Genomic DNA, 13,631 nt, shown 5'->3' with positions numbered 1-13,631 from the left:
TTTGTTTTTTATTGAAATTTCAACTGGCTCTCACTTTATGAACAAATATAAACACGTTACCATACATAAAGATATACACACGTTATGTATGAGTATATGTTTACGTACGTATATAAAGTCTTATACTGATAATGACGTACCACAAACACAGCACTGTCATTTGTTCTGTAACAAAACAAAAACACTATAGCTGTAATCTGTGTAATCCGTGCAGCACTCTGAGGAAAGTGACCTGCTTTCAGTTGTGACAACTGACAGATCTGATGTAACCACAGTGACATGACCGGTCAGCAGAGGAAACCGATAGCTGCGGCACATGGCCTTGAGACTCGGTCTTGCTGGTTTGGATGCTGTGTGAATGTGTGTGTGTGTGCACGTCTGAATGTGTGTGTGCATGTTTATTTGTATGTATGTATGAGTGTGTGTGTGTGTGTGTGTGTGTGTGTGTGTGTCTGTGCGTGTCAGCGTGCGTGTGCAAATGCATAAGTGCCATTATTGATCATAACAATAACAATGAATGAATGTTGGAATGCCATAATAGTACAACGACTCACGTCTGTCCTACTTCGCCTATTTCACGTACGACGACCACGTTCTCAATCCCACATCACACTGGTGGCCCCTAGGAAACGGCCCCTAGCCCATTAATACAGCAGCCTGGGGTCTGAACCAGCATCCCTCTAATTGAGACGGCGTGCCACGGCCCTCCGTAGGCCTGCTCGTAGTACAGCAGGAGGAGCCGGGGGGGGTGGGGGGGGGGGGGGGGGGGGAGCCTGGAGACTCTGGCTGTCATGTTGGAGAGGGAGGCTGCGTCGTGGCTCTTAAAGAGAACCCCCTCCACGCACCCCCTTCCTTCCACCGCCACCGGATTGGATGACGGTGTCAGCATAAAACACAAGGTATTAAAAATCGAGCCGCCTCAGCATATGTTTCATTTCTGTTGGGACCCGAAAGATGAAAAAAACCAATAAGAAGGAATAACTCGAATGGCAAAACAATCAGAAGAAGCAGATGGGTTCAGTTGAGGGATTTGCGGGATAAATACGCAGATAAATAACGCCCTGATATCGGATCAGGCATTAACCTTGTCAGGTACTTTGCCGGTTAAAAAAAAAAAAAGGCAAAGAATATAACACTTAGGCTACAAAGCAGATTTTGTTCCCCCACACAGCAACAGATTGGCACATGAATCAGTGAAACGTTTTAGGTGCTTGTCAAATGAGAACGGTAATTAAAACAGGTGTTGCACTGAACATTTAGGGAGAAAGGGGGACGGTATTAATTGAAACATCTGTTGCAGTGAAAGAAAAGAGGAGGAAATATCCTTCCATTTAAAAATAAAAGTAGTGCCAGAGAAGCGACTTTGAAAAAATTACTTCAAGAAATTCAGTGTTCTGATAACACAAAACTGAATAAATTACACACATAACTCTTACATGAAGAATGATGGATTTATATCCATATGGCTTTTGTAAGACGATTTGAATCCTGTAGATAATTAAGGACATATCTGGTTATTTGTTAAACCTTGAATGATAATAGTATGCGTAATCTTAATTCTTTTTTTTGTAAATCCCCCACCTGTGTATGTGTGTGTGTGTGTGTGTGTGTGTGTGTGTGGTGTTGTGTGGTGTGTGTGTGTGTGTGTGTACTTTGGACTTGTGGCAGCTGAATGGTGTACCACTCATAGTTTTCCTTTCATGCCTAAGTGTGCTCATTGGGTGCTGGTCTCTGATGGGGTCATCCGAGGTTATCATTGAAATGAGGACTAATCATGGCGAAAAAAGGAAACTGAGTTAGTAAATAATAATTAAGTGCTCAGGACAGAATATTATGGTCTGGAAGCGTCAGTGCTAAATGTAATGTTTTCATTGGGAGCAGTATTATTTGAAGCGAGACACAGTGATTCTTCACACTGTTCATCACTGACTACTGTTACAACTGCACTTAATTACAACAGCTTAATTAGGCTGTACGGCACTTTTCGTAATCTCTAAATAATCTCTGTATTTGGATCGTGGATCGTTTAACGGCCCACTAGTACAGCCAACTCATTAAAATAATATATCATTTTTTTTCGTTCTGGAAGAGCTTAATGGTCTTCAACTACAGGGTCGTTGGTCAGTACTTGTGTCATTCCAAGTGATTCGGCCACTTTACGTAAAACTCCCTCATTAAGGAAATGTATCTGAATTCAAGCCAAATTGCTTGGGATTAGGTGTCTGCTAAATAAATGACTAAACAGTGACTGCACACAACATAAACACGCAAGCCAACAACTAACACGCTAACTTGCCCTAGAAGACACGTTTTCCGTCGGAGAAAATAATAAAAACAACAGAAACAAGGCCGCTGTGTTTCTCCATCGCACAATCCTTCAATGCGGTGGTGAAAGTGTAACTTCGGTCTTACTGTCGGCCTTCTTCATGAATGAATAATCACAATTGAATAAAAACAAAATACAACAACAACAAAAAGCCGCTGTTTGTTATCTTACCTCCTGAGTGCGGAGGCGGTCCGCACAGGAGCACCACCCCTTGTCCTTCCCGCACCGACACGGAGCCTCTTTTGTGTGTCTTGAAGTTTTCTAGATCTGGAAAAACAAAAAAGTGCCATCAGTGTAGTTCAGGCACTGGTACCAGTACAGGACAGGGACGAAGCGACGGAAAAGCTCTTCACAATCATTCAGCCAGAAACACATTTGCCGTTGCACAGAACATCACGGCAATCCAGAAGAACAAAAGACACAACGCTCAGGTTAAGGCAGGGCTTAAGCAGCTGTTCAGACCTGTGACCATCGGTGTTGACAACCCTTCTAACAAACCCGAGACCGGTTCCAACCCGTTCTACCCAGTGTCTCGTCGGAGCGACTAAACCGCTGCCGGGAAAGAGTCGCCACAGAAGCCAAACTATTCTGTCTCTGCTGATATGAGGCGCGGAGTTTGAAAGCTCCTCCTCATTGCCCCTCTGGTTCAGCTCATTTCTTTTTAGGCGCCGACTGACCGGATGGACCGAGGGTTCGTAGGAGAATAGTTCCACAATTAGGGAGACCATCTGAGAGATTCTTGGCAGGTGTTTAAGTATGGGGAGGGGGAGGGGGGGGTATTTGGCTTTAGAAACAAGAGCATAGCATCCGTCCTCTATGACCTCTAGAAAAATGGAGTATGGTAGGATACTATATCATACACACACACACACACACACACACACACACACACACACACACACACACACACACAGAGACACCAGTGTTGCACAGGATACAATAGTAAAACGATATAAATATCTTCACCAACAAGCCTTTAACATGCTGTATGAAATGTGTGACGGTATCACAACAACAAAAACAAGTTTGAAACAAGGTCGAGCAAATGAGCTGCTGCTGCGTTGGGATTCCACGGCACGAGAAAAAAGAGTGACACCCTAATGAGGGGAGGAGGGGAAATCACGGAGATCTCTGCTCTCTCCGTCTCTCTTACACAGACTCCGTTCTCCCTCGCTCTCTCTCCGTCTCTCTCACACAGACTCCGTTCTCCCTCGCTCTCTCTCCGTCTCTCTCACACAGACTCCGTTCTCCCTCGCTCTCTCTCGCTGTCTCTCTCACACAGACTCCGTTCTCCCTCGCTCTCTCACACAGACTCCGTTCTCCCTCGCTCTCTCTGGGTTGGCGAGCGCATTCCACCAGTTCCCACTTGGTCACACATCAGGGGTTTTAATAGCTCCAGCGGTTATCAGTACCCCCCCCCCCCCCCTTGCGTGTGTTCATCACAACCAACCAACTCCTGGTAAGGTTCACCTAGGGAGAAGACTCCTGAATTAGCCAGGATTTTCGTAGGACAACTGAAGGGATAATAATAATAATAATAATAATAACGGCGTTAGCCAGCTATTTCCTTGTGTTAATTTTATTTCCTTCTCGCCCGGCGGTATCTGGCTGGGAAGTTAATTCAGAGATAAGACGGAGGAGGAGAGCGGAGAGGGGGTCATGGCTGAGTGTGCACTAACACAATGGGAGTGGTGGGAGGGGACGATGTCTTCTCTGGAAATGCTACAAGTCTGAGGACTGCCGTGCAGAGGCGAGATTAGATTTAATGCTGTGTGTGTGTGTGTGTGTGTGTGTGTGTGTTTGGCATATCTCTTTGAGGAGAAAATTTAATCCAAAACGCAGTGATTTGAGTGAATTAAATACTGCTTCCCTTTTGTGTTGTCTAGAGTGAGATACTCAAAATGCAACAGCCATGAATAAGGCATCCTTGCTCTTTGTTGTGGAGGCAGATGAGGAGTGCAGGCACAGACTTCCATCAAGCCCTACTTGAACCCCATGGCTGATTAGTCAATTGTTGTTGTACAATTGTTGTGTATGTGTGTGTGTACGTACAATCGTACATACAATGTACAATTGTTCGACAGTTGGCTGATTTACAACAAGGACTCCCTGGTCAGTTAATATGTGTCATATTGACTTGGCCATTAAGGAACCACCTTTCATTATGATTTAACACATTCATCTGCCCTTAGCCCTTTAGCAATTTGAATGGTAGTTTCATGAGACTATATGGAATCTAATTAAATGGTTAACAATTCCTGCAGATTTATACTCCTAAAAAGACCATCTTAAGGGTCATTTTTAATATATGCTATATCATCTGTATGCTATTCTCTTTACACTTGGTGATTACGACTAGGCTGCAAGGCTAGTCTAGACTTCAAGTATGAGATAGTACACCATTAAAAGCCCACAATTAAACATACAAATGTTTCTCCGACATGTTTAATTTATGGACTACATATTTTGCACTGCTTCTAACTGCTCGCTCAAAAAAAAACAAGATACTGTGCCCCAGAATAATTGAGTATATGAGGGCAATCCATAGATGGAATGACAAATTGGCTGTCGGCTGCCATTTTTAGCCTGCAAATCACTGTCTCTGTGCATTACAGTCGGCTGGCTCTGGGATCCTCCCCCCGTGCAGCGGGGAGGACCATGATTTATCTTTCCTCAGAACAAAAGTGTTATTGGATATTGAGCTACAATCACCGGCTCTTAATGAAATTATTGCAGGTCTCAAGGTTTTTCCTTATATATTTTTTTTTACCTGGTTTACTATCTAAAGTCTAACATCCTATCTTGTTTAATAAAGAAAGGGTATTGAGCGTGTTTGCTCGGGTAGCAAGATGGACTCCTAATGTATTTAAAGCAAGTGTTTCTGGTTGTCCTTTAAAGTCGGTTTTGGCACAGTCTGACAACCGCCAAAATGGCCCAGAAATGGCTTTGGAGTGGCCCAACCACTTGCTTTCATCTGAAGGTACGATAGAAGGTTAGATTAAAGGAAGAACAAAAAAAAAAACGTCTCTAAAAACATGTGGCTACAGAAGAGACTAAATTTATTTCTTTGTTCCGAAAATCTTTTTTGGGGGGGTGTGCTTTTTTTTTTGGGTTGAGATTAAAGCTTTTTTCATGAGAGGAACGGAGACGCCTGCCTCTCTCGGGCCTGCTGGAGGTTTTTCCTCGTCCTGATTGGTCGAATGCTCTTCCCGCGTTGAAAGCTTTGAGCCAGGGTGGTAAAATTCAACTGCGCCCGTCCGCCCACACTGAGTGGTCGAGATGAGCCCCCCAAAAACCCGCTGTTGCGAGACAGGGGGCTTCGGGGACGGCAATGAAAGAGTATTTTATTGATACGGGCGAATGACTTCAGAAACTGCATCGCAGACAAGGGGACATTGTAAAACGGGGATTTGTGGCAAAGGCACACTTTTTGTGCATGCGCAGCTGTGCACATAATTACTGGGATGTATAATAAAAAAGACAGGAGCACATGAAACAAAGAGATCGACACAGACATTGGAAATCCCTTTGATTTGCTCGGTTGGGATGATAAAAAAACGAAATCAAAATATACTGGGAGCATACCAAAAAAAAAACTACTGGGACTTCGGGCGATGGACTCCAGCGCTGTCTCTTAAAGGGGAAGCGGGGCTAACAATGATTAATGTCCTCAGGACCAGTAAATGTGATGCCCCATCTAGACGCATTAGCATCAATTACCGTTAACCTGGGCTGACATTACAAACAATGATCTCCCCGATTAGCCTGATGATCACATCCCAGATATATGAGCAGTTCCAAATGCCACCGCGACTTATCACACTTCCACACGCCTGTCCCGCCGTAACCATGTGATTCATTACCACCTGAGAGCATCCTTAAGGAACCCCTTTGTCTGCCAATATACGGAGGGTGCGGACTCGTGCATACGTGTCCTGCGTGTGTGTGTGTGTGTGTGTGTGTGTGTGTGTGTGTGTGTGTGTGCAGCCATGCGAGCTCACAGACATGGATGATATGTGCTATTATGTTTGTGCCTCCCATCGCATTTTGAATTATGTGGTTATCATGAGGCATAACGAGTTCGAAAGGATGCTCTTCGCCTTCCAAAATATGTGTGTGCAAGAATGCGTGTGTGTGTGTGTGTGCGGCTGCATTCGCACACACACAGATGGTGTGTTTGTGTTTTGTGTCACACTGCCTTTGTTGCCTTTTTAATTATATGGTTATCATATGGCTGACTTCTTCCTCTAATCTATGTGCCTCCAAGAAAGGAGATGAACGGCAGGGTTTAAGTATGTTATGCTATACTATTGAGCTCCCTCCTGTGCAATATCTTGATAGTATACCACAGATAAGCACCAGAGTACACCCATTAGCTATTTACACCTCATTAACCGAGTCAATATGCTCACACCGCATTATCACAACAGCTGAGAGGGGTCTAGAGGATTTATTTGCATTTAAATGAGGTATTCATGTTTCCCCTCAAGGCCTCTAAAGTCCTACCCTAGTGAAAGCTTGAGATTTCCACAGCATGCTTGGCAAAATATCAGCCAGTCTGACACCGGACACACATTCAAAGTCCCTTGTCAAACGGCAGTGGTAAGATCGAGGGAACCAGGGGCTGCATTTGAGGCTCGTAGGCCCATGTTTTGCTTCTTTAAAGCAAAATTCTCGTTGCCATTTGTCCGATGCTTATATCCAAAGTGAATTACAGTGGGTGTAGGTTAGACGCATTGGAAGTTAGGGTGAGAGGTTAAGCTCGAAGATGCCTACAAGTAGACTTCGCTTCATTCGAGGTCTGAACCCAGAACCTTTCCACTGGGAGTCAAACAGCCACTCTTCACTGGACCATCCTACATAATATTCAGGTGACGGTACTCAGCGTGTACCCGTGTTCACAAAGATCCCTTTTTGACCTGAACCTTTTCCACCAATGCAGTGGAGCTGCGTCGGGGCGGCCGGCTCATTGTGCCGTAAAGATTGTCCTCCTCACCGCTACGACCTGTCTGTCTTTGTGCCTCGGCGCAGGGCCTGCCCACACCGGGCTCCGGGATGTGGGGCTGCGGTGCACACATTGACCGCACTCATCAGTATGAATTATGGGCGTACATATTTTACATAATCACCGATATGGAATCGATAGACATACTAATCAAGGGCAGCCAGTATTGAGTGAGAGCGCCCACAGGCCCATCCGTTATCCGGGGCGCGTGGACAGCCGCGCTGCTCTCAAGAAGTAGCATCATCCATCAAAAGTTTTGGAGGGAAAGGGAGGGGAATGCTGAACAAGTCTGGAGCCTCGCCCACTTTCAAACGATAACCTTGGATGGCCCTATAGCCGACGCGTAGACTAAACAAATATTACCCCAGGGAGAAAATTTAAATACAGACTGAATAAAAAATTGTGTCCGATCTAATTATTACATGTAGCTCTGTTGCACTGTGGGGTTATGGAATTTGAATAAGTCCGCGGCAGGAGAGCACAGGACTCCTTTGCATGCAGGTGTACACACACCTACGGGGGCGGCGGACGGATTGTTCGTTACAAATCAATGTGCAGCGCGCACAAAAAAAAAAGGGTTTAATTAGGTGGGGCCAAAATCTGGGCCAGTGAATATCTTGGGGGTGGTATGCAAGGATGAAAAAGAGAACCTCCACAATTGGACAACTTATAAAAATCCCTTTACTTTGAAGTCAAACACTTTTCCTGTAGAGGCGATTCATATACGGTATGCTATCTGCTAGCCCGCCGGTTGGTACTGTCCACTGGGTAGTAAGGTAGGTGGATCTGTCCATCAAACATCTGGATGGACACTCCTGTGATGTATCTATAGGGTTGAAATGGTTTGAAATGGCTTTTGATGGCTAATCAACATCATACCTGCTGGTAGCTGCAGTAAGTAGGGGCCCTTTGAGTAACATTACAGAATAGGAGGTTGAAATGTCAAACCAAGCATGTGGCCATTGAGAATCAGTAGTTGGGTAGACAGTCCGAAAAGCTGGTTTCGGTTTGACATCAGGGGTGGTGTGTGAAAAATAGCACATAATGCATCTTCAAATGGGATATTTTTAATGTCCATCTTCGGTTTTTGTTAAGATCTCTTTGAGACTCAACCGTCCAATCGTAGGGAGACCTGTATGAACAACGACGTCACGTTGACTAGTGTGGTGCGACTCGAGGAACATGGGTTGTGCGTGATGTGGGGAGTAAACTTTGAAAATGATCATTCAGCACAACCCCAGAGGCATTGTGCAACGAGGAAGAAGGCAAATTCCGGATGCTTCTATTTAGATTGCAACCATAAATTGCGGGAGCCCTCTGCGAGCCCTGATAGTGTAATCTACTTTGATGGTCTCTTTAAAGCCCAGACACATAAAGGCAGGAGGATGCATTTAGGTCTGTTTGTCGCATAGCTCACACCGTATATGATGTGCATGTCACCTAGCCATTGGCCTAGCCACCTAGCCAATCAGCCTCAGAATTAAACTAGATGCATAATATATATACGTATACGTGTAACACATAGGTTAGCCAGCGACAAAGAAAGAGGGAGAAGAAAGAATGAGACGTTTATTATCGAAGCAAGATACGTCTTAAAAATGCATTTTAGACCTTGTTTTCCATAAACCTTATCAAGGACATACATTCAACACTTCCTATAAGACATTAAAACCTTTCCTGCTCGAATCCATTGGCCTCATTAAGGGTTGTTTTTCTACAGCGACGTGTGGGGAAAAAGACACATATATCACATTGGTTGCCCTTTTAAATGATTTTGTTGAACTTTAACCTTTGGATCATGACACAAGTTAATTAAGCATTACAGTGTGTAATAAAGAAGATGAATGACATCCGACCGTACAACCATTCCTTGACGGTGTGACAGGAGTTGTGGGCTGGTAAGGTCAAAGCCTTAACAATTGATGGAACTGTCACCGTAGCGCAGTCCACTTCTGCAGAAAGAATCGTTCTTTCTGCAGCGAGGGACCGACTTACCAACAGCCGCGTGGACTCACGGAGAAAATAAAATGGCCGAAGATATATTGACGTCCTTGTCGCTTAAAGGGAAGCTTTCAGAATTTAATCTGAGTGCGCCATCACTCAGTTACATAACGTCATCATTTACGCTGCGGCCGATAAATGGGCCCATTGGCACCTATTGACTTGTGTTTCTTTAGGAATCTGAAGGCCCAGAGTTAGACTTCAACCAATCTATTCTGATGCGAAACTGGATGACTGCTCATTAGACGCATTCCACCTCCTGTACGCCTGATTGATTGAATTCTATGTGAGAGCCTCTTTTGAATTGTTTCTTGATTTTTTTACTTTATTTTCTTCTTGGTCGAATGCACAATAACAGGTAGTGGCGGTATCGTGAGTAATTTCCTACCTTAGGGAAACGAGGGTTGAGTGTATCTTGTTTTGGTCAGCTGTTTGCGGCGTACGCAGCTCTTCAATCGGCTCTGTGCCGTTGACTCAAAACACGCAACTTTCTTTAGGAGAAGAGACTCATCGGACCACTGGCAGCGTTCAGATCCCCAGAGGGACAGGCGTCTCAGGCTGCCGTCCCAGACTGCCACTGACAAACCGTTTCAAACTGACACACTTTTAAGCTACACCCATAAAACAAAGCAAAAATAAACACACAAAAAAACCCATTGGTTTAGAAAGGTTTAAAACTCACATGCAAATGTCAGACTGGCCTCCCGGCTAACGATGGTCCCGAAGGAGTTGGAGGCGAGGCACTGGTACGTCCCTGCGTCGTGGTCCTTGTTCAGACGGCTGATTCTCAGGTTGCCTCCAGACAGGCTGTAGTGGGAGCCGCTGGGTTTCACACTGAGCACTGTGCCGTTCAGTTTCCACCTGAAATTAACAAAAAACCAGGGGAGATCAGAGAACACATTTAAGGGAATCAACGCCTGCGCAACGCATTCAAATTGAATCCATCCTAGCCCAAGGTGGTGTCGATATTCACAAAACTAAATGACAGACTTGGTGCTGCCCTCATTTAATTTTTACCAACAGGGGGGAAAGAAAAAGGTAGAGGAGAGGAAGAAGTTCCCAGAAATCGCGTGTCCTCTAGCGTTTTTGATCATCTTACTAACAGTGCACTACTGCGATGCCAATGCCTGGGAACAGACAGGGGATGCAGGCCATCCATCTCGCCCGAGCCCAGTCAAACTGTATACACATGCTGCTAAATCATTATGCTGCCACAATTACAAGTTACGCCTGCAACCTTGCCTCAACCTGTGACTTATACTCAAGTCCATGTGATTATCATCAGTGTTAAGGGCGTGATTGATGTGGAAGTGTTATTCAGGTAAAATGAGTTAAAGGCTCCCTGCAATATTTCCAGACAAGGCATACGTCCAGTAATGTATGCCTTCAGCATGCATAACTAAAGTCGAGGTAGAAAGACCTTTGATTTCTTTGAATAATGTGGCTATCAATAAGGAAAGGTAGTTTCTTTACTTTGTTCACATACGTAAACAAAGAAAGAATGATTATGATAATAAACATGAACAAATGTTATGTATATTAACTTTTAGGGATAGATTTATTTTCCTCTTAATAACACGTCTATGAAACAATGTTATATACTTCACTGAATAACGTGGACGTGCTATTTGTCCATGAAATTGGATTCTGAACATAGTGCATACTGAGTTATATAAGTCGTTATCAGGCGTTATCTCTATAACAGTTATCTCTGTTAAAGACAGACAAACAATGACAAACACCATCCTGCTGGACGAATTAAACGGCTTGTGTCCCCTACAGAGCGGCTTCCGTTAAAACGAGTGTTTGTTGTCTGTGGGTCTGTTTGCGCCACACTAGCAGCGGGGCTTTTATCCAGGCCGTATCTGGGATCCAGCATTCCTACTATGTTGCAGCAGAACCTCTGAGGGGAGACGGCATAGAGCCTGACCTCGGAAACTAAACACTGAAAGTGTGGAGTTACGCCTTGTTTTCTCTTCCGTTACAGGGATTTCTACCCAACAGAAACTAATTTGCACGAGTGGATGATTTTTTTTTTTTTTGTATTTGCCAATTACCCACTTACAGATCCCCGCCTCCAGCCACATCATTGGTCAATAACAAATATCAAACAAAATAAAGTAAAATGCCCCGTTCACAAAGGTTTGAGCCATCACTTTTATTCTTGGATACATTTATACTTTTATGCAACTTTAGCATTCTAAAGTCTGATTTGTGAGGCTACTCGAGGTCAACAAGTCTATAAATAGACACAATGTGCGTGGACACTGGTCCATCCCATCCGGCTCCATGCGAGTGCATCTTCTCCAGAGCCTTGTTACCGCACACACTAGAGTAGAACAAGGACGTCTCGCAAGACCAAGTCAGTGTTGCCTTCCACCACAGTCAAAGCGGAACGATTGAAATATATATATATTAAAAAAAGATGTGCTTCGGAGATACCGTCCAGACAAATGGACATGACGAGAATTATCTTCTGAACCGCAAAGTTTGTGTCGGGGTTCTGACGTTGGCATGGGGGCTTAGGCAGTGAGGGGGCTGTCCCTCATGGGTTCATCTGTTTCTGGAGAGGGAAGGATCCAATCGACTACAAAAAAACATTGAAGGAGCCCTGCCGCCAGTCACTGCGGCTCAGGAACAGGCCCGGGGTAACACTGATATTTCTCCAGTTATTTAGATGAGAAAAGGATATTGCAAGAGAAAAAAAGGAACGTAGCAAAAAAAAGACAGGTTTAAAACCATCCGTACAAAAGTCTGTTCATTGTTATGTTGTTATATTGTCTTATGTTTTCAGATTTGGCTTTGAATCTAACTAATTGAGTCTGGGGATTTTTCTGATGCAGATTGAGCTATTGTTTGTGTTTTTGGGGAGGGATTTGTTCAAAAGGCAACCCACTTCAAAGCAGTAGCTGTAAATGTAGAGGACCACTGATGTCTTCTGTTTGGGAAGGTCTTTGAGGGCTGGACTGCTAGACTAAGATCAATTGGATGATGCAAATGTAGACAAACAAACAAAACAAAAACTAACAACACACCCTTCACCAAAAAACAAAACATACATTCTACACAGCACAACGTGAAATGCATTTGAAATTTAAGCAATCATTTAAGTAATCATTTTTATCCAAAGCAACGCAGTGTCGTTAAGCAGCAGGTAGGGGTTTGGCAGCATCCATACCAACATGGTAGGCTGCAGACATTTGGGGATTGAACCAACCACTTTTCAAGGGCTGCTTTATTTTTACCAGCATATGTGTGCAGCACGTTGCGGTGAAACCCACAACCAACCCGTACACCAGATCCTTTCATTAATCTATTAACAATCAGTCGAGAAAACCAACAAAAACAGGAACAGCAGTTCAATTTGCAAGGCACATGCTTTATACAATCACGTTACAGCAGGCCGTGTAGCGCGCGCCCTCGATCGCATAATGCCCGCCATCTGGAGAATGACGTGGCAGAACATGCTGCGATCTAAACAAAGTCTGCGCTTCGTTTAGAACAAATACAAAGTCTGCGCTTTGTTTAGTCTGAAAATCTACAGGTTTTTTTCCGGAGCAGTTCTATAAAGATTGGGAGAACGATTGCCGTTTGCAAAATAAAGAAGAAGATGCGGCACCGTTTAATCAAAACATTGCAACCGGTATGATGATGATGATGATGATGATGAGGATGAGGATGGTGTATGCGGGATTAATGAACTTTGAACGTGATTAATCCGTCAGCTGTCGAGTGCGGGAACATCTTTACAGGACAGCTGCACTGCAGACCGGGCCGTCGCCTGGTGACCTTGACAGACACGCGGTTGATTGGGTCATCGTTTAAGCTGGCTGAGTTCCCACGCATTAAAGGTCCCAATCCTCCCAACTCTTGCCCCAGCAAAAAATTATCCGGCGAAGACCGGACGTGATTGATTTGAAGCTTTAAGATACAACATGACAACAACCAATAGTAAAATAAAGAATGTGCATTCTCGTGCACTTTAACAGCACAGTGTGTGATACGAATCGGCTACTCGAGGTTTAATGTGTATTTCCTGTCCAGAGTGTTTGCTTCAGACAGGACTCAGTTCACCTGTCTACAAGTCAGTCCTGATTCTGAATAAACTCAGTGTGGTAAGTTCCTTCCGAAAAATTAAGAGAAGCAAGCAGACCAAGGTGTCTTTGAATGAACAGACAACTCCTTCAAATGCTCAATTCAGCGAATAAATAAGACACTGGAAACAACAGTGACAGCAATTTGTCTGGGTCATATTTGTCGAACTAAGAGCTCATTCATGCTTATGCATTGGAAGGGGCA

The 13,631-nt window shown here is 44.2% G+C and overlaps 1 protein-coding gene across 1 annotated transcript in view; it reads right to left on the bottom strand.

Moving 5' to 3' along the window:
- The window catches only part of LOC311338239 (contactin-4-like), a gene marked incomplete at both ends in the record, with an annotated part of 110,342 nt that overhangs the window by 76,647 nt on the left and 20,064 nt on the right, over nt 1-13,631 (bottom strand). The window contains 2 exon segments of the mRNA XM_084463471.1: nt 2,498-2,593; nt 10,015-10,193. Coding sequence (XP_084319597.1) covers nt 2,498-2,593; nt 10,015-10,193 — 275 coding nt within the window.

The sequence above is a fragment of the Micromesistius poutassou genome, assembly GCF_964030765.1.
Source record: "Micromesistius poutassou genome assembly, chromosome: 2".
Lineage (NCBI taxonomy): Eukaryota > Metazoa > Chordata > Actinopteri > Gadiformes > Gadidae > Micromesistius > Micromesistius poutassou.
This window is presented reverse-complemented; position numbering and strand designations above follow the sequence as displayed.